The 22171-nt window shown below is 38.8% G+C and overlaps 1 protein-coding gene across 3 annotated transcripts; it reads right to left on the minus strand.

Moving 5' to 3' along the window:
- Positions 1-454: 454 nt before the first annotated feature.
- On the minus strand, positions 455-21876 carry LOC131928423 (tripartite motif-containing protein 3). 3 transcript variants are annotated; one of them, XM_059284455.1, is made up of 3 exons: positions 21695-21876; positions 3823-4201; positions 455-1544 (listed from the first exon to the last, which is right to left on the minus strand). In XM_059284455.1, the coding sequence occupies exons 1-3, from the start codon at positions 21767-21769 to the stop codon at positions 505-507; spliced, it is 1494 nt and encodes a 497-aa protein (XP_059140438.1). In that variant the 5' UTR covers positions 21770-21876; the 3' UTR covers positions 455-504. The 3 variants fall into 3 exon arrangements, with proteins under 3 accessions (XP_059140438.1, XP_059140439.1, XP_059140437.1); XM_059284456.1 differs by lacking the exon at positions 21695-21876 and adding an exon at positions 10102-10211; XM_059284454.1 differs by lacking the exon at positions 21695-21876 and adding an exon at positions 5693-5814.
- Between the last annotated feature and the right edge of the window lie 295 nt (positions 21877-22171).

Raw genomic sequence — 22171 nt, forward strand, 5'->3', positions numbered from 1 at the left:
ACGAAAACAAACTTAAAAATCGCATAATTTAACACAACACGCTAGTAAATTATTTTTTTCCGGCAAAAACATGTGTTTATGTTAACTTTGTTGACTAGAATCTAAGATTTTTCACATTTTTAATTTCATTTTTTTTTTCAGCAAACCACTTTTTTTCTCTCTTGCATGCCAACTCATAATCATTGACACAAAACACTATAAAGATTAATTGTTACAAGTTGAAATTTTGAAAAGCACATTGCATTCTTATACAATTTCATCCACTTCTGTAAAAATAGTGCCTCTATATAAAACAGTCATTTGTAAAAAATTGTAGCCTAACTATTTTATTTAATATAAATTGAACTGTAAGAAAAAAACATTTGTTGTTTCAAATAAATAAATTGTCGTATACAATTAAAAAATAATTGAAATTTACACATTACAAATGATTTTAAAAAAATAACGTTTGCATGAAAATGAAACAAAGTATTATATGAAAGAAAATGTCCCGTGAACTAGTGCCTAAGAATGGAATATAATATCCCCCAAATTCCCCACCTGTTGTTTGATGCTGGAGTCAGCCCGACTGCTGAACTGAAACGTCACTGAAAACCCTTTGGTTGTGTTGAGAGGGATCTCTACAGTCTTGGCCAGGGCGTCCCGGGCAGTCTTGTGTCCGGTGAAGATTAAACTAATGTCCCGGTCAGTTTTAGCCCTCTCCAGCTCCGTGTACACGGCGTCCAGCTGGTTCTCTCTGTCCACCACGACCTTCATGTGGCTGTCCAGCACGCATCGTTTCCTCTCGATCTCCGAGTCCGCTATGTCGTAGAGTTCTCTCTCGCGGTCGTCCAGTTGCTGACGGATGCTGTCGAAGACGGATCGGATTTGGTTGGTCAAGTCTTTTTGTATTTCATCCAAGTCGTTCTGGGCCCCGTCAAGAGAATCCCGCTTCATGGCCAGGTCTGCCTTTTCTGAGTTGATGTCTTCGAGAGTTTCTTCAACAATGGGCGTGTACTTCTCCATAGCCTCGTCCACGTTGACCACCACGTGACCTTTGGACTCTTTGTGGTCGATGACCGTACAGTCGCAGCAGACGGGCATGACGCACGGCTCGCAGAAAAAGTTCAACGGCTGCATCTGGTGTTTGGTGCAGTACTGCACCTCCTGCTTGCCGGTTTGGCTGACGAAACAAAGCAGTTCCATGATGGTGTGGTCGTTGGGCAGACGGCGGAGCTCCGTCTCGGAGATCAAGACGCCCTCTCTACACGTCGGGCATTGGATCTTGACCGTCATGGGCCGGTCTCGGAAGACGCCGGTCAGCGACTGCCGGAACTCGCCCTCCACCCGGTACATCTGGAACAGGCAGTCCATGCAGAAGGTGTGGTGGCAGTGGAGCATCTTGGGGAGTTTGTCGTACTCGTTGTAGACCTCCCGGCAGATCAGGCACTTGAGGAACGTCTCCTCGAACCGCTCCTCGTCGAAGATGAGATTCCTCCGCCTCTGTTTCTCGAGGTCGGATATGTGAGAGGAGTTGTAGGTCCCTCGTGTGTCTTCTTTCTCATCTGTAATAAAACACGGCTTTGTTAGATTTTTACACACAGGTAAACGATTAAATACAAGTGTTAGATTCATAATGGGTATAATAATATGATGTTAAGGAAAAAAAATCGTCGTTATCTCTCTATATGACTCTGAGTCAAGTGGAATTGGTTTTAGGTCGGTGTTGATCTCCGGTCGATTGTAAATACAGAATGGCATAAAAAACAAATAGTGTTTAGAAACCGAGTTCCAGTAAGTCGACATGACGACTTTAATTTTTTGTCGAGAGTGGAGAAGACAGGGGAGGGGTAGACACACCCTCCCATAAGAACACTCAAAACGACAATAGTCTTACATTAAGTTACAACTACTGGCTATTGACTACTTTCGGTTTACATTTTTTTAATGGCACGATTTAGTTATGAATAATTAAAAGCCTGCATATGCTAGTTCAACTATGTGACGAAATTTGAGACAAGAATAAAAACTCATGTAAAAAATCTGAACAATCCATTGTAACAACACAGAAGCCCGTGTATAACAGTAGGCAAAATTAAACTTAGGAATGAATGGCACAAGGTGCTAAACTGGTTGACGTGCTAATCACTGCATCATTAAATTATCCTCATTAGTCACGTCCATGGGTGTACATTCATACAGCCGTATCAAATCTGGGACACTAGGCTACAGACACGTTATGACAGTTCTCACTCGGCAGGCAGAATAACTTACTGCTGTTTATGTTGGTGTTTAATTTCTGACAGATTTCCAATCATTAAATTGTATTGCTGCTTAAGTCACGGGTGTATGCAAGGTTTTTTAAAGAGTGGAGTTATACATTGCTCCATTAATATTAATTAAAATAAAAAAATTCATCATCTTATATATGATTAGTCATATATATATATATATATATATATATATATATATATATATATATATATATATATATATATGCACACACATGATATTTTCACCTTGTTATTCCGTTATGTCAAGGTTGTATAGGCGACAGTCTATTTAGAACAGGTATAAAAACTGGCGCTGTTGTTTAAATAAAATCAAAACACAAAACTACTAAGTCAACTATTTGAGTCGAACAAACATTGATCGGGTAAAAAGCAAACTCTACAGTTCTTGTTTTCAACCTAGATATTTTTAAACTAGATCTTTTCAAAATACACATTTTCAAATGAGATCTTTCAAAATAGATATTTTCAAACTAGATTTTTCGCCCCAACTTCGCCAGACTCCAACATGCCTACGAGAATTTCAACATTTTGCATTTTCTTTCAACTGATTCTAGAAATGTAAATACCACCATTTCAATAACCGACAATTATCAAAAACAAACAAACAGAAAACGGCGTTTAAATTCGCAACAACTTACCACTACACAAAGACAACTCATTTAAAATGAGAGAATTCATTTCTTCTTCTTCATTATCATCGTCGGAATCATCGTCCAACGTTGATCGATAATTACTAAGATTACCACAATTATCAGCTGACGTGTTATCGTCGTCATCATCTTCGATAACATCTTCAGAACTAGAATTAGTTTGACCCATCTGCCTAATACCACTTGTGTACTCTAATGTGCGAGTTGGGCGGAGTGCTCAGAAAATGGTCTGCAATGCTGCTCAAATCTTTCGCGTTATAGGCTCAAAAAAATGCCAAATCTGGTCAAGCAAATACGCCTTTTGCATACGGTTCAAAGAATGTTGAAAAATCTGGTTAAACAAGTAAGACTACATCGATGTGCCTTCGTGACATCGTCTTTGCTAATTAGTTAATTAGTTGAAGTTCGTGAGAATTCTTAAAAATGCGCAACGGTTAACTTAAAAAAAAAATGTGTTTGTTTGCAAAGTACGGTTTTTGTGGTTAGGAATATCTCAGAGGTTAAACTTAACATAATGATGGATATTGGAGATCACGTTAGCTAGTACCACGGTGGTCAGTGCAATATGTGGTCAGTGTAATATGGTGGTCAGTGTAATATGGTGGTCAGTGTAATATGGTGGTCAGTGTAATTATATGGTGGTCAGTGCAATAAGCTGGTCGGTGCAATAAGGTGGTCAGTGCAATATGGTGGTCAGTGCAATATGGTGATCAGTATAATATGGTGATCAGTACATTACAGTAGCTGGATATGATGATATACTGTTTTATTTACAAATAGTTTTTTTTTCTAGCAGTAGCTACTTTAATAAATTAGATTCTGATGAACAAAGACACACGACCTCTAAACAAGTCAGTTGAAGTTCAAATACAAAAACAAGTTTTTAAAAAATCAGTTACCTTTTTTGTTGTCGTTCTGAAACTGTCGTAGCTTCTCCTCCAGACAAATATTTTCACCCATGTTTTCCCCTTGGTTGTCGCCCCTGTCTGGCCCTCGAGTGGTCAGTGTGGTGACTGTGGTTGGCTGTAGGTTTTGGTTATGATCAGAAGAATCTGAGGTTTCGATCCCAGCCTCTGAAGAATCGATTCTCTGGTTCGATTCAGCGGTGTTTGATTGTTGCTCGGTATTGATCCCGATCTCTGATTGATTTATACCACTGGTATCGATGCTGTTTCTGTCATCAAGGTATTCTACGTTTGAGTTAATCGAATCGTTTTGAGAAATCGAATCTTGGATAGTGCGACGTGTGTAGAGGATATTTTCTTCTGGATGGCCAATCTATGAACAGAAAAGGGCAATACTAATAGTCAGTGTATACAGACATTTTTAGTTATCGCCGAGTCTGAAACATTCAATTGGAGAAATTCACGCTTTTTAAAAGCTCTACTTTTTCGAACTATTAGCGAGGCTGAGTATCATTAATAAACATAAATTGTTTAAGTTTTAAGTAGAAATATGAAGAGAGGATGATGGGAGGTTAAACAATAATTTTAATTAGGTATTGGCCAATGTTTTAACGCGACACCAAGATTTTAAGAAATGTGTAACAAATAGGAGAAAACAGGCATTGCTTTATCGACTTAAAAAGGTACAACAAAAATATACAGTAAAGCAGCATGTTTTAGAAATAAAGTACTTTAGAAATGTGCATGAGTCATATCCAGGATATATTTATAAATAGTGAGGTCAGTCTATGCAATTATGCACATCAAACCCATTAAATTCGCTTCTTATGTCTATTTTATACGTCCTGTTAAAAGATATAAAAAATTGACCAATGAAAGTTACTCGTTTAACGAGGCTTGTGAACTTGGATTAGCAGAAAAGCTCAAACATTGACACGTCAAACAGTTGAAAACGAGGCACGGGGTAGAGTAGATGTGTTGGATTAGAGGATGACGGTAGCGGGGACAAGAAGAAAAAGCTGGAACATGAGTCATGGCGTGTCACGTTGACTCGGGTCACGTCAGAGTTTCAGGATCACGTGAATGTCACGTTGACTTAAGTAGCATGAGCGTTCCAGAAAGTCACTTTCAAATCAGAACTTCAGAATTACGTGAATGGCACTCTGTCTAGAGTTACATCAAAGTTTTAGAATCACGTAATGTAACTTTGGAGTCACAACAGACTTTCAGAATGACGTGAAAGTTTTTAGAGTTATAAACACAGTTGAAACAAAGAACATGTCGTTGTTTTGTTGCTTCATCAGATACATATCTACCTCTTGTTGAAGAAAGGGACGAGTGCAGAGTTTCTTCCAGGCATCTCTTCGGGGGTGCGAAGCCCCCCCGAAAAATTTTTACCGCCCCCCCGAACGAAATGAAATTTATATAATTTATATAGAAAATATATACTTTTAACAGTGTCCGCCCCCCCCCCCGAAGATTTCAAGTGCCCCCCCGGAGAAAAAAGTCTGGAAGAAACACTGGACGAGTGTATGTGTAGTTGTTTAATACTTAGTTATGTGCTGACATCAGAAAACAAGTTGCATAAGGAACATTAAAATCTTTAAACTAATTGAAGAAAAAAAATATAGAAGTAGTGAGGAGATAAGGGATGAAAGGCTTTCACAATAACATAACGGAAAGTTTTATTTGGGCTACTTCAACTTTAAACTTGGTTTGGACTATTTCGTTTTTAACATAACTGGAACGGTTGAATTTTAAACGTGGACTGGACCTGTTAGTTTAGTTGGTATTCCTGGACTTTAAATATCTTGAGTAACGACAAATGCTGAAAGACAAGTTCATGCTCTGTTACAGTTCATACCTCAGGCGATGACGTCATCGTGACGAAATCATCCTGGTGCGTCATGCTGACCCTGGAACTGTCAGCATCAGCCATGACGTCAAGGTTCCTGTGTGCGCACAACATTTAGCGCCCTCTGGTGCTAGAAAATATGTATCCCAAGTCTATCCCAAGTGTAGGTAAACTTTAACACAATCCTTCCTGTTTGTGGCTTGTTATTTCGCCAAGATATGATTTCAGTACCGTACCAGCGTTAGCGATGAAAATTTAAACCGCTAATGTACACCACTCATTGTAAACACACTTTCTTTAAATAAAATAAATCTACGCTATAGTTTCTCTATGATATAGTCACGACATAGTCGTTTTTACATTTACGTTCGTATAAAAATAGTCTCCTATATCCTTTAACTAAGAGTTAACGAAAATTAAAAACAATTATATAGAATTAATTAAAAACTTAAACCACATATCTATCAACTGATGTGAAACAAAACCGAACCGGTTGTGAACGTTCCAAAGTGATGAATCATACAGGTTAAATAAAGTGCTAGCGCTAATTCTACTTCTCTCTCGATACCTGCAGCACTATCTACACACAATGTTTACGATTTATGACACGAATTAGCCAACAAACACAGCACAATAATCTACACATGTTTAAAATATCTGATAGTAGCATATGCCATATCACACTACTACAACTACAGTAATAGAAATCTACATATGTTTAAAACATATGATAGTAGCTTATGTCTTTTTGATAGTAGTATATGTCATTCCGCACCACTACTACAAACACAAATCTACACATGTTTAAAACATCTGATAGTAGATTATGTCTGATTGATAGTAGCATATGCCATACCACAACATTACAACAACAACAACACAAATCTACTCTTAAGATATGAGATAGTAACTTATACTTTACAACTCACTGTATCCATTATAACCACAATACAAATCTACTGCTAAAATATGAGATAGTAACTGCTACAACTCACTAGATTCGTATAACCACAAGAACACAAATCTACTGTTAAAATACGAGATAGTAACTTATACAACACTAAAATATGAGATAGTAACTTATACAACACAACTCACTAGATGCATATAACCACAACAGCACAAATCTGCCGTTTAAAATATGAGATGGTAGCTGATACAACTCACTAGATTCAGATCTACAAAAACACAAATCTACTGTTAAAATATGAGATAGTAACTTATACAACACACTAGATTTATATAACCAAAACAGCACAAATCTACTGCTTAAAATATGAGATAGTATAAGTAACTTATACAACGCAACTCACTAGATCCAGCATGAATGACAGTACATAAAAAAGTTTAAACACCAACACACAAAGCCTACACACCTATACACTAAGGTGTAGAATTGTATTGGGTTTGGTAGTATCAAACCTTCAGGTGGATCAGTTAAAAAATCAGCGTAGCAAGACGATACGGTCTATTGGCAACGTTCAAACACCTCCCACGTAAGGTGTAGTTCAACAAAAATCTTTTACGTAAATCTTTAGTGCGTTGTAGGATGTTGAACAAAACGTATTAAAGTTCTCACCATCCCTAAAGTAAGTGACACAGCGTTATGTCGAGGGTTACACGATAATTATGGTTAGGGAAAATTCGAAACTAAAATAAATAAGGTCTAAGCCCAAGTAGTAGTATTCAACACAAAATACAATTCGAAATTCTGAAAGCCTGTTCCATTCATGATTATTAAATATAAATATAATCCTCAGATATATGAACAAGTGAGTAACACACAATTTTTATATAACTGGAATACATTTAAGAATAGTAAATTTCCTTATATATTAACGGTAAATTTATTCCTATTTTACTGAAACAGGTACTAATGCACAGTAGGATAATAAATCAGAAACTCCAAGCTAGGAAAATCTCACACCACTATAAACCCAAATCTTGACGCCCCACTAAGCACAATAGGTCAACAAGAAACCTTAGCCGAACTCTAATACAATTCCACACAGAAATAGTCGCACAATAAACCGTGTTTTATTCTGTTTTCTCCGCTTCCAATTCTTGAAATACAAGTTTTGACACTAGATTAATCTTTCACGAAACATGAACCTCTTTTAGTATATTTTTATTTAGTTTCGTATCTGACGTTGGAATACAATCCACATTTTGTATCAAAGCCGAGTTGTACGCCTTCACAATAGAACAGCGGGGAGAGAACTGCTGCTATACATCAAACTCATCAACTCAAATGGTGAAATAAAAAAAAACGCACCGAATTCTTTCCCTTACGTAGATCTCAATAAAAGTCGCACTAATGACGCATTGCAATGATGTTGAGACGGATAAAAAAAAGTTGAGGAAAAAAGTATTTGATCACCGTAAGAAGACAGACCTAAGTTAAACAGACAGGGGTTTAAGTGCATGTTACCCCCCCCCCCCTCCCCCATCCATCCTCCCATTGACGTTTTAGTAAGGAAACCTTTAAAACGAGGGCCGGAACTCGCTCGTCAGAGAGGTAAAAAATTAATTACAAGATTACCTGTACAGGTGACTTTGGGCTGAAGTTGACATTTAAACAAAAAACAAACTAGGACAACAGTGGACACTTTCTATATTTTAGTTTAAACCTAACAAAGAGGTGCTGATGATTTAGATGAAGCTTTTGCACGAACTGTAGGCCTGTCTGGTAACTAGGGTACTCTAAAGGTACGTCAAGCAGCTTTGCTATAGGCTGTGAACTGTTTGAAAAAATCTATATCCAGTGAAACACCCTAATGTAGTTCTATCTGCCACTTACTTTTACTTAGACGACATAACCAGATGGACACACGTTGTACACAAACGTGGTTAGACGACACAACCAGATGGACACACGTTTTACACAAACGTAGTTAACGACACAATCAGATGGACACACAAACGTAGTTAACGACACAATCAGATGGACACACAAACGTAGTTAACGACTCAATCAGATGGACACACAAACGTAGTTAACGATACAATCAGATGGACACACGTTGAATACAAACTTAGACGACACAACCAGATGGACACACAAACGTAGTTAGACGACACAACCAGATGGACACACAAACGTAGTTAGACGACACAACCAGATGGACACACAAACGTAGTTAATGACACAACCAGATGGACACACAAACGTAGTTAACGACACAACCAGATGGACACACAAACGTAGTTAACGACACAACCAGATGGACACACAAACGTAGTTAACGACACAACCAGATGGACACACAAACGTAGTTAACGACACAACCAGATGGACACACAAACGTAGTTAACGACACAACCAGATGGACACACAAACGTAGTTAGACGACACAACCAGATGGACACACAAACGTAGTTAATGACACAACCAGATGGACACACAAACGTAGTTAACGACACAACCAGATGGACACACAAACGTAGTTAACGACACAACCAGATGGACACACAAACGTAGTTAACGACACAACCAGATGGACACACAAACGTAGTTAACGACACAACCAGATGGACACACAAACGTAGTTAGACGACACAACCAGATGGACACACAAACGTAGTTAACGACACAACCAGATGGACACACAAACGTAGTTAACGACACAACCAGATGGACACACAAACGTAGTTAACGACACAACCAGATGGACACACAAACGTAGTTAGACGACACAACCAGATGGACACACAAACGTAGTTAGACGACACAATCAGATGGACATACAAACGTAGTTAGACGACACAATCAGATGGACACAAACGATGTTAGACGACACAACCAGATGGACACACGTTGAATACAAACTTAGACGACACAACCAGATGGACACACAAACTTAGACGACACAACCAGATGGACACACAAACGTAGTTAACGACACAACCAGATGGACACACAAACGTAGTTAGACGACACAACCAGATGGACACACAGAAAAGATAGGCGTCAAAAACAGGCGATAGCGCCCAACCACAGGACGGCTAGGTCGAGAGATAGAGCAAATCACTACAGACACTGGAAGTCTCTAGTTCGTAACTGGTCCGTAAGTCCTTTCAGGTTTGGTGGGGAAATGACGAGAGGGGAAAGTAAATGTGGCTGGGCATAAAACTGCCCACACACAACCTTTATAAAATCTAAATCTTTCACCGTTTGTTATTAGACATACAACAGTCAAGACATAAGACAATAAACGCAATATAAAATTGTCACGCTAGTTTACAAGTTTAAAATGATTGGTAGCTATAATCCGCATTCAATTGATTTAATGACAATAAACTGAAGTATGAAATCAATACAAGTTGATTGATCGAGACTTTAAGCCTAACGATAAGCTATACAATTAAATAGGTATAGTTTTCAGTTTTCTATATAATGTAAGCTAAAGTCAACTCACAGTGTAGGTAAAGTCCACAATATTCTGGTCCATACTACTTTGATAGGTAAAACCCACAGCTGTACACATTTTAACGGTCGTGTGTCAGGTAAACCAGGAACACCCTTGTCATTAGCACCCCCAGTCCTTACACACTACCTACTGACCCCCACCCCTTCTCTACACACTACCCAGTGATCCCCCACCCATTCTCTACACGTTACGCAGTCCCCCACCCCCCGATACCTATAGACCCCCACACGTTACCCTTCGACCCCTTGACTTACACCTTACCAAAGACTCCAGCCAACCGTATCTAGACTAATCAACAATCACGACATAAGCCTGTGACACACCAAGCCGTTTCACATCAACGAACTCACGGTGTGGTTTGTGCTTCCACCAATAGGATTAGCAGAATAAAAATCGCGTCATTTAAAAACTTGGAACAGGCGGTTAAAATACCGTTTTTATTCGTGAAAGGTCAGAGGTCAAGGGTTAGCCTAGTGAACTGTGACGTAAGGCAATCCCTTACCTGTGCTTTACACCTTGCCACTAATGTGCACGTGACCATCTGTGATTTCGATAACGAATTTTCGATTTGTGATCAATATATGGCCTCGCTACACCTAGTGCCGGCGCCAGGTTATTTAGCGCCCTAGCAAAACTTAATAAAACGCCCCCTTTCACACAAATTAATTGCTAAAACATATGTATAAGAAAAAAAATTAATTAATAGTGACATTTTAATTTCGTATCAATTGCATACACGTTATAAGTACACATCAAAATCAAATTCTACATGCCCCCTTCGTCTCAAAAGTTTGTACTAATCCCTATAACTCCAGCCTGCAAGCGTTATCACATTCTATTGAAATAGTTGCTAAGTCCACTAGTTTACTTTGTACTTTACGACATAGTCCACCCCCTCCCCCTTAAAAAATTTCAAGTGCTTACCCCCCACCCCTCTTCCCCGGAGAAAAAAGTCTAGAAAAAAAACACTGAAAAAAAAAAAACAACCCCAGTTCTTGTAGTTTTGGGCTCTCTGCAGACCCCCCCCCCCAAATAAGTTCCAGAACAAAAAATACCTGTTTTTAGCTTGATTGTCTTTAGTTATAATTGTAAAGTAAAATGTCTATATTGTGTGATTATGTAACGATTTTTGTTTTGTTTTTGAAAAATAAAAGGTTATAAATGTTATAGATTCCAGCCTACAATTGTTATATATGAATCCTTTAGGAGAGGGTGAAAAATATGAAAAAGACACTTAATTAGACCATAGTTAATGAATTCGACTATACCCTCCCTACCATTACCCCCCACCCCAGCTTGAAACCAGCCGCCCGTGTCGACAGTTTACGGACGACAATGAAAATATCAATCAGAACTTCTTACCTCTCCTTAGTTTCAAATCGTTTAAAAGCTAAATTATCTGCCCCTAATAGCCCTTACTAATTCGAACGGCTCTACGATTGTAAACATTCGGGGTGAACCTTAGCTCACCAGAATGGTGGGGATGGGGGTGGTAGCTAAATGCCTAGAGAGCGGGGGAGTAACGGCGTGCGTTTACGTGGTGTCTCGCATGGTCCCCAGGAAGAGAATTATATATATAAATAATATATAGATAGAGTATTTGCGGCTAAGACAATTTTTAGACGCATTTGTTGTACTATCTCATAATGTATGTCTACTATCATTAAGTATTGCCATATACAATGGCTACTGATGTATTTGTTTTTTAACGTGATAATGCTAAAAAACCAACCAAACTATTTTGTTTAGAACTTCTGCTCTATATAATTTTCACAATGGCAAATAATTACTTGTAATAAGTTGTATTAATAAGTAAGCGGTCAACCAAACGTGCAGGAATTTGAAATGAATGTAAAGTTAAGCAATGAATTACCTCCCATTTGGAAATCCAAATACCAAAATTTCATTCAAGGGAATTAACCTTGCACAAGAATAGCTAAATTAACCAAGTGTAACTAAGACATACTTGAAAGACACAGTAAAACGCTTTAAATTTCATTAGATAATAATTATAAGAAATCTTTTATAATAGCTATGTAGCTGTGTCAAAAGAACATATTTTACACATTGACTGCTTAACTGTAGGTTTTGTTTGAAAGTCTAAAAATTGTAGTTTTATTATAACACACATCTTACCAATTTTGATGACATATATTTTATGTCTTATTTTCCTTTGGAATAAAATTAATATTTTGGATCCCCTAAGTAAAGGGACGCCCTTCAAAAATATCATATGCGGGTAACTGTTTAAGACATTGCTGTAATTAATGATTACATTAAAAAACATCTTAATTTGAAAAAACAAAGTTTACGTGTAGTTATAAATTCCAGCCTATATAATATGATATATTAATACTTTAAGAGTGGTAATATAGATTCCTAAAAAAACTAAAAAAAAAGGTCAGCTAGAGAACGCATACTCTTCTTTGTAGTGTGTTCCGTCCTGAATTAAAATTATCTAACTCACGATAAACTCGACTACTCGATATACTCTACTCTATTCACTACACATATCAAACTTCGATACCTAAACATAACTAGACTCGATGCTCCAGAACTACGACACCAACTTCACCAAGCTCTAAAAACGATACTCCCAATCAACAACGATTTCACTGGACCTACTACTACACGTTAACAGTCAACACAATTTGATACCTTTATACCACTAGACTCGATACTCCCGAACTCCAGAACTACGATACCTCATCACCTACATTCTCATTTCTCTACTACAAATCACATTCAACTAGACCCTCAACTACCCTCAACAGCGGTTACTCCCAAATCTAAACGATTCATCAAAACTTACCAAACAAGTAGGGCCTACAATACTTTGAACACCCCGTCATTACAAAACTCTGTACACCACAACAGATTTAAAATGCCAAGTCAGAGAAAACGAGACTTACAAACCCTATTAAAAACCAAAATTGCACGTGTTTTGGAACGCCCCGTCATGCGCTGGAGCGATCACTAAATCAACATTAAAATTGGATAACCGTTTGAAATGTTCGAAATGTACATTACGAACTCATTTAATCGTTTTCTACATCAACTGTGTGACACCAAAATAAAAATGCAAAGTGACTGGTAAAAAGCGCCCCGACCTTTCCAAATCAGGGAGGTGGGGTTGCATTTTCACCATTGCGAATATAGGCCTATATAGACGTATTTTTGGGGTGGGGGTGCAAAATTGATAGTTCGTCCTGGGCGCCGAAACAGATCGCTACACCTTTGTATATTACCATCTATAGTTTTTAAAAGATAATCAAAGTTATTAATTTTTAGGTACTTTTTGATAATAGCAATTAAACCTTTTTTGCGCCCCTAGGGATGGCGCCCTAAGCGACCGCCTAGTTCGCCTTATAGTTAGCACCAACCCTGGCTACACTTACTTAAAATGAATACTTTAAAAACGCTTAAGGCAGATTGATAGAAAATTATTCCAAACACAACATCCATAAACAGCTTTAATTTAATGTTTTTTTTTCTCCAAGTCGTATCTAATTTTACCGGAAGTATATTAATCTATAAGCAAGTCTATATTTAGAGCAGACAGCTGATAAAAGAACATCCGCACAGATTTAGGACGAGGGCTTAGGTACCAGTTAACATACGAGTGACAGAAGAGGAGAGAGGAAGTGACTTGACACTGTCAACCTTGCCGCCATGTTTGCGGTGGTTCTATATTTGGAAGCTGTTTGTTCAGAGTCGAGACTTGGGGCGTCATCTGATGACGATCCCTCCCCCCCCCTCCCCCTATGTTAAAAGGTCCCAAGTCAAAAGGCTTGAGTTAAGAATAAAAATAAATTTTACGTAACGGCGGAGTCTAACGGGTCGCATCAAAGTCGTATGGTCGCTACATAGACGAGTTTATCGTGTTAGGTGTTAGATCTTGGCGGTGAGTACAAAATGGTAGCGGATAGACGGTGGTGACCAGGAGACAAAGGTGACAAGTAGACCACGGTAGCCAACACAAAATGTTAGATGGTGGATCACAATGGCCTGGGATTACAATAGGCAGTAGATCACAGTTAACAACTTGTATGGACAGGCAACCAATGACCAATACACATTTCAACCATAAATGCAACTGTTCGCTAAACAAAAAAAAAATCCAATTAATGAAGCTGTTAGAAATAATCCATCACTTGCATTAGCAATGGAAAGAAAGCTACAAAAACAATTTTCTGACGAAATAAATCCACTTGCATTAGCAATGAAAAGCTCAAAACACAAACACCATTTTCTGACGAAGCGTCCAAATACCACCACAGATTATTTACAACAAAGTCAACACACAGAAAAAGCCATCACCTGCAAAACGAGCACACTACAAAATTAAACTGCCCTCGACCGACGAAATTGTTAAACTGTTTACACACGTTTAGTTAGAGAGTAGACTTCTTGACGTCACTAAACGTGTTTTTCGAGTTTGAGCGAGGTTCTAATTGAGAAGCGAGTGCTTCTAAAACAGACACAAAGAGCAGAACTTGATACTCTACAGTGCATACACAATATACCACATTAAGTAAACATAATGTAAACATAATGTGATCCGTTGAGGTATCATATAGCCACCCGCAGCTTGGCCGGGAACAGGGCATTACCCCCATGATAATTATCCCCCGCCCAGAAGGACATTAACCCCCCCCCCCCCCGGTAATAGCTTAAGGTACAGTTAGGGTTAGGGTCAGTGTTTCTTCCAGACTTTATTCTCCGGGGGGGGGGGGGCACTTGAAATTATTCGGGGGGGGGGGGGGGTTGGGGGGGGGGGGCGAAGAGATGCGTGGAAGAAACTGGTTAGGGTCTGTGTTATTTTCATGGTCAGGCTTATAAACTAATGTCATGGGTTGGGTTTGGGTTAAGTTTTAGGCTGAGGTGAATGTTTAGGTTGTGGTCTTTTTCTTAAAGTTAGGATTAATGTAATATATAGGTACAGAGTGGGAGTCAGGATTCTCAAACTTCAGGGAGGGGGGTATTTCCCCAAGGGGGTAATTGACAAGAGGGTAATTGCCACTGATACCCAACTTAGCTTTCTGTATCGTAACAGTGGTTAATACTGGCAAAATTATTTCTATTTTTATCATCTACACAACAGAGGACACACACAACACCAAGTAAGCTTTACGTTATCTACAATAGACAACTTAAGAGTCAGAGAGAAAGAGAAACTACTAAAGACACGATCAGTAAAAACTTTATGTGGACTCGTACACCTATATTTCGACATAGAGAACTTTTTTTTTTACAATTCCCTTCCCCCATTAGTACACGAATTAGTAGAGCACACATCTGTGTTGGTAGTTATCTAGGGTGTGGACACGAGATGGCCTTCACTGTCCCTTATTCTGATGGCTAATTATCTTCATGGGTATGAACATGACATCCGTTGGATGTGGGGGGGAGGAGAGGGATATTATCTCAGATGTTGAGTCATATAATTTGTGCTTGTATTATGGCTTTCTATACACACACAAAGCTTCCATTCTGATGTAAAATTACACAGTCCATTAACACGACACCATATACTACACAACCCTTACGGTTCGTAAACTTATTTCCCCTTATCTCCCTTGTAAACCTATATCATAAAAAGTTATCTCCCATATTGAATAAAAAGACCGATCCCTCTGCCCCGTTCCCTTCCCCTTTCTCCCCCACTTAAAATTCATGTACCAAAGTACAACGTTGTCTAAAGAATAATTCCTTTCATCAAAACAGCCTCGTACCTGTCTACCCTATGCTACCATAAGGTACACGACAAAAAATTAAAATCCCCCTTTGTTAATCTCTTGAAAAGGAACACGATTTTAATTTTCCCCAACCCACGTGATCTATGTTTGAATAATCAATCGATCAGGTCCCATAACCCCCGCGTAATTCCTGCCTTATGTCAACAGCTACAGTAAACACATTTAAAAAGTGATAAGAATGAATTGGTTCGGACGTAAAAGAAAAACCGTGTTCCAAACTTCGGACAAAGAAACCAGTTCATGTTTAAAGGACAGCCTTGCTGTCAGACATAGAGAATGTTGTCGTTCACAATGTAGCGGGCCGCGGCCCAAATCCGGCCTGTTATGTGGGAAGTTAGAAAAGTGACTACAGTGTAGTATGGCGAACTTATAACATGATGGGGAAAAAATGACATAAAAGGCAGATAAAATTTTTAAAAATTACAAAAACAAACAGTTCCAATGGGAATATATTTTTAACGTGTTATTTGCGTAGGATTAAAGTTAAAACGCCTTGATATACAAATTAAAACTAAAAAATCGTCTCCAAGTTGTAGCTGACGATATGGGGATCGATGCCAAGGTTCCGGATAAGAAATGAGTAAGAGCTAAGGTTAGAGTATCGATACTATCTGAATATATTTTTTTTATACGACCTATTGGCATTTTTACAAGCACCTTTAATTGTACTTATATAGGAAGGTATACATAAACTATCAAGTAAACATATGGTGTAGTTATATAGCTGTCACAAATTTTAAAAATACGGTTGGTGATTTGTCAGCCGCCTCTTTAGTAACAGGTTGATGTTATTTTTAGAATTCAGTCTAAATATCTTACTTGATCTTATAAGCTTTCCTGCAATTACCCAGTATGTTAAAAGGTAAAATATTAACGTAACAGGATTTGTTACAATAACATCATAAAATTGTTTCAGATATAATATTCACATTATGATTAAGACCTGACTGCTGTTGCTACTGATTTTTACACTTCGTTTGTTTACAATTGTTTACAAACCTTTTTCTGCATATAACGCATGGCTAGCGTAAATAACAATTACACCTTAACCATTCTCGCACTGTACAGAACGGAGGTGATTGTTACAAAGGTGGGTTCTAGTCAACAGCAGAGACTTGACCATTTGTTTTATCTTACTTGGTTGAGGTTTAGGATAGGTTTATCGAGAGTTTAGATTATATTATGGTACTATTGCGTTTGTGAATCGGTGCCATGTTGTATTAGGTGTAAAAGTATATGTTACACGATTAACCGTTAGGTTCAGTGGCGTAGGCAGGGGGTGGTAGAGGCGAGAGCAGAACATTACCCCCTCCCCGGCAATTATCCACCCGGACACCCCCCGACATTAACCACGGCCCAGTAGGACATTACCCTGTGTCATTTAGAGATAGATGCGATATGTATAGCTTAAGGATACGTTAGGGTTAGGGATGTGGTTAGTGTTAGGGTTTGTGGTCGAGGATTGTTTTAGGCTAATGCGTTGGCTTAGGGTTAATTTGAGACAGGTAAATGCTTAAACTTTGGCTTAGGGTTAGATGTTGGAATATGTATAGGGTTAGATATAAGTTTATAGTTGGGGTTTGAGTTCTTGAGAGTGGGGCAGAAGTGGGGTCATTACCCAGAGGGATTATTGAAAGTAGAATTAGTCCCGGGGATAAAGTGGGGGAAATGTCCTAGATCTAGACCCTTAAGACCCAGTGGAAGTAGTCCTCAACTGAACCCTCTAAATGGCAGCTGTTTCAGTGAGTTTCACGTTAAGTTACAGCTTTTGGCGACGTCTTGATCTTGTTTTGTATTTCTTAATGATCAATGTCAAATCCCCACAATCGGTAGGTCTCAAACTCTCTATAGAAACATATACTTATACGAGGTCTATTTTTTATTTATTATTATTAACCCCTCCCCGATAGTAAAACTCTGCTTATGCCACTGGTTATTAGACTTTTATTATTAGTATATTGATATTCAGTGTATATTGACACATAAAGCAATAACTGTTAACTAACAAATTTAAGTGACAACTTCTACTCTTTAACATATAAAGACACATTTTACTCACCTATAAGTTCCTCTTCAAAAAGAAAGTGTTGATGGAGAAATTCAAATCATTCCAAGGTAGATCTAGATCTATATGGTGAAATGAATTTGTTGAACACAACTGGTTGATACACTTCAGTCTAGGTGTTGTTAATTAAATTAGGCAAAAATTGTTAGCTTAATAAGGCTTAATTCAATTCACTTTTATTTGGCCTAAGGTAAAATGTGGTCAGCTGATTTCTAACACACCTTTCGTGTTGAATGAAAGTCCTCTAGTGGAGTCAAGACTATAACAGTTTTGTTTACACAATTCTCATTGATGGATGGTAATTATTAATAATTAATAATAAGTATTGACGAGAAGCCGAACACACGAAAATAAAGTCACAAGATTATCCAGCTTTCATTGTTGTCTATACACCTGTACGAAATGTTACAATTTGATCCGGCCACACCTGTTGCATAAAGTCAGACTTATTACAAGTATTACAAGTCAGTCGTGAACACGGACAACCAAAAATACTACAGCACATGTGTTTCGCCGTGTGACCTAGATACGACGCAGACGACAACAAGGTACAGCGGGCCGAGCCGGAGTCCACTAGTATAAATAGAGTTAAGGGCCCTAGTTTTCTCGTCCAATCCGAACAGGGTTTACTTTCAAAACAAACGTCTTACAAATGTTATGTGGGTAGATTTGAATTATTCCGTAGCCGATTGGTTGACTTGGGAGAAAGAAAATATTTGAAACGACAGTATGAGAGTTGGAGGTTTCAAACTGTAGTCAGTTTTAAATTAAGCAGTGTGATGTCACAAATAGTGTGTGTGTGTGTGTGTGTGTGTGTGTGTGTGTGTGTGTGGTTGGGTGGAGGTAAGAGGTTTTTTGTGACGAAGTGTGACGTTATTATGAAAGGTCATGAAAGACGGCTTGAACGAAATATAATTTATATAGAAAATATATTTTTTATATACATTTACCTGTGTCCACCCCCCCCCCCCCCACTCCCCCGGAAAATTTAGTACGCGCCCCCCCCCCCCTCCCGAAATTTTCATCTGCCCCAACCCCTTGTAGAAAAATAACAGCATTATTTATATAACATCCGATGCGTAGTATGATTTTATTTTTATTTTCACAGGGAACAAAGCAACTTCTATGAACTGGCTACGTTACGAAACTCGTTGAATACGTCATCAAGTCATTCAGGTTCAAACGTCGTCACATTCACGGGAATCGCTCTATAGAACATTTCAACACCATCGGATGATTCCGTCAATCATACCGGAAACGTCAACACCATATTAGGTAAAATCCGTAGGCCGTAAACGCCCGAATAGCTCGTCGAGTCACGAATGCCTTTCTTTTATTCCCAACCTATGACGGCAGTTAAGACAGGTTTTTTGAGATCTATCATTGATAAAAATGCTTAACAAACACTTACGTCATGGGGCTTCTTATAAATAACTATTTGAAGGACAATTATTCAGCCCACACATTTATATATATATATAATGACATTCAAATAACTGGAATAGATTATGCGAATTTTCAGCTACTAATAATAATTTATCCAATACGGTACCACAAGGGAGTGAAAAGAAAAGATCTACACAGCCCATCCCTCACAAACATGACACCCTGACACCTTCTTCTTCTTGGTTCTTAATTGTAACGTTGGGCGAGATTTTCCTAAAGGACCATTAAGTATTATTCAGCCTGCTTTTCTTTCTGAATTTGCTCCCATGGCATTTGTCTATTCAAGAACAAACAACAATGCAGCAGTTGTTTTGAGGTTGAAGTTGTCTCTCCTAGAAGAATGGCTATCCCCAGCTATCGAACCTGATCTGCCCGATTCAGCAGTCATGAACTTTACCGACCCGACCACGCCGACCTCCCCTGCCATCTGATTAGTTTAATCCTCTACATTGGTCTAACAGCTTGGTTCGTGTGTGGGGACTGTTTATCTTTGTCTTGTTACATACTTTGTCACATAATTTGCTATATTATTATGTTAAATAATACATACAATTAAGGTACAATTTTGAACCTTGTGGACCATAGGGGCAGGTGAAGTAGGGCTTATCTGTTTCAGTGACCACGACATATGAAGGGATGGTGTGGTCAACATTATGCCCAGCCGCGTTTACTTACCCTAACGTAAGCCAGGCACCCATCAGAGCTGGGTGGACTCAAGTATACTCAAGCACGAGATTCGAACTCGAGACTTTTGAGTTAGTCGTACATAATATACAACTTTTTTATATTTTTTAAATTATATAATTAGTTTAACTTGTTTTTCTTTCTCTTTAATCTGTATTTGTCTACTGTGTTTCATGTGTATACGACGTGTGTCTATTGTATGTGCATTTGTATGTTTTATTTTCTATGTGTATGTCATGTGTCAGTTGCTGTGTTTTCAACGTTATCATGTTTGTAGTTTTTTATATTGTCTACCAGTCTACCATATAGTGTTTCAACTGTTTCTAGCCGGCTTGAGCTGTTTTAGCGTTCTCATGAATATTTTCTAAAGGGACGTAACTCTATGATTAACAACCGCGAGGCAAGATCTAACGAGTTTAGCTTACCGTCCCTCCCGCAACAAGTCTACCTCCCCCCCCCCCCATAGCCACAAACGAAGTAAAAATATACACTTTGACGAGTTTCCCCCCTCTCCCTCCCGACAATTTAAGTACACCATACCCCGAGAGTTTCAAGTACCCCCCACCGGAAAAAAAAGTACGAAAGAAACACAGTTCAAGCTGTTATAAGTCACCGTACAGATGCCGACCTAGTCCTTGTCTAAACATACACGTGTTAACAATTCATGATGAAAACATCGACCCACCGACTTATGTGACATCACCAACGATCGATGACTCCACCCCCCATCACCCCACCCCCCCCCCCCCCCCCCAATGTACTACTATACAACAGGTGAGTGGAGATGTCGCATCCTATGCCAGTCTGTCAGACAGGTGTCAGATCATCGATCACATCCAACGATTGATTGACAACCTGTTGCCTGCCCTTTAGACAGGTGTAAACAAATTGCATCATTTATTTTTGCCCTCCCACCCCGCCTCACCATTTCTTGTTTCTCACATACTTGACTTCCTCCTTTACATACATATCCATCAACTACTAGCGTTGGTCAACCCGATACGACACTGTGGCTTTTATAATGTCTAAGCCAGGCAGAGGCGTAGCGAAGGGGGGGGGACGACATATGTCCCCGGGCGCCGACCTTAGGGGGCGCCAAAGTGGGTTGGAAAAACAAATCGAAAGTTTGAGGGGGGGGGGGGTGCAAATCGAAAGTTTGAGGGGGGGGGGGGGGGGTGCAGGCTAATCGAAAGTTTGTCCCCGGGCGCCGGGAAGGGTCGCTACGCCTCTGAAGCCAGGCTAATGTAGGGTCAAAACACACGCAACCACAGCTGGAGAAAATACGCTTCTGTAATACTTTTTTGAAAGAGATATTTATTATTTTTTGCTCGATAAAAAAAGTTAACTACTCATTTATGTTAGAGTGTAGTATTGCAATAACTGATAGTTCACCCATAACATACACATAAGTAAGTAAAGTAAAGATCGCCTTTCGAACTTTACTGTCCATGGGGCAGGTGAAGTAGAGTTCACCTGTTTCTGTGACCTCGGCATATGAAGGAATAGTGTGTTCAGCACTATGCACAGCCGTCTTCTCATAAGTTAGGTACCCATCAGAGTTGGGTGGAATTATCGTCCCCTTGTGTGTTTGGATAAAGAATAGAAAAAAACAACAACTTGTATTTACCTCCCTTACGTGCAAGATCCTCCTCCTGCCTGCCACACTAAAAAGACGCCAAAAGCCGTGATTATAACATGACATCCCATCCAACTATATCAAGGCATGAACTACGTGGGTTCGAATCCTCCAAGATATTTAGTAACGTTGTTTTGCTTTATTCCAATGTTGTACACAGAAGGATTTGTCAGAATCTACTATGTCAGCATCTCTAAAAAAAACAAAAACCTAAAATTTTTGCTTTTACCCCAAAAATATAAATAAAATTAGCGGATGAAACAGTTAGACAAGGGGCATGGTACGCACAATTCTTAGAAAAACGGTAACACTCATACTACATTTTAAACAAGGGACAACAAAAACATTGACACAACATGTAGACAGGGGACAACACTGATACTGCTCTTAGACAAGGGGTAATACTCTAAAAACGACAACATTCACACAGTGTGTAGACAACGGACAACATTCAAGCAACATTTAAGA

The sequence above is a fragment of the Physella acuta genome, unplaced genomic scaffold (assembly GCF_028476545.2).
Source record: "Physella acuta isolate Inbredline_101_S28 unplaced genomic scaffold, ASM2847654v3 ptg001500l, whole genome shotgun sequence".
In the NCBI taxonomy this organism is placed as follows: Eukaryota; Metazoa; Mollusca; class Gastropoda; family Physidae; genus Physella; species Physella acuta.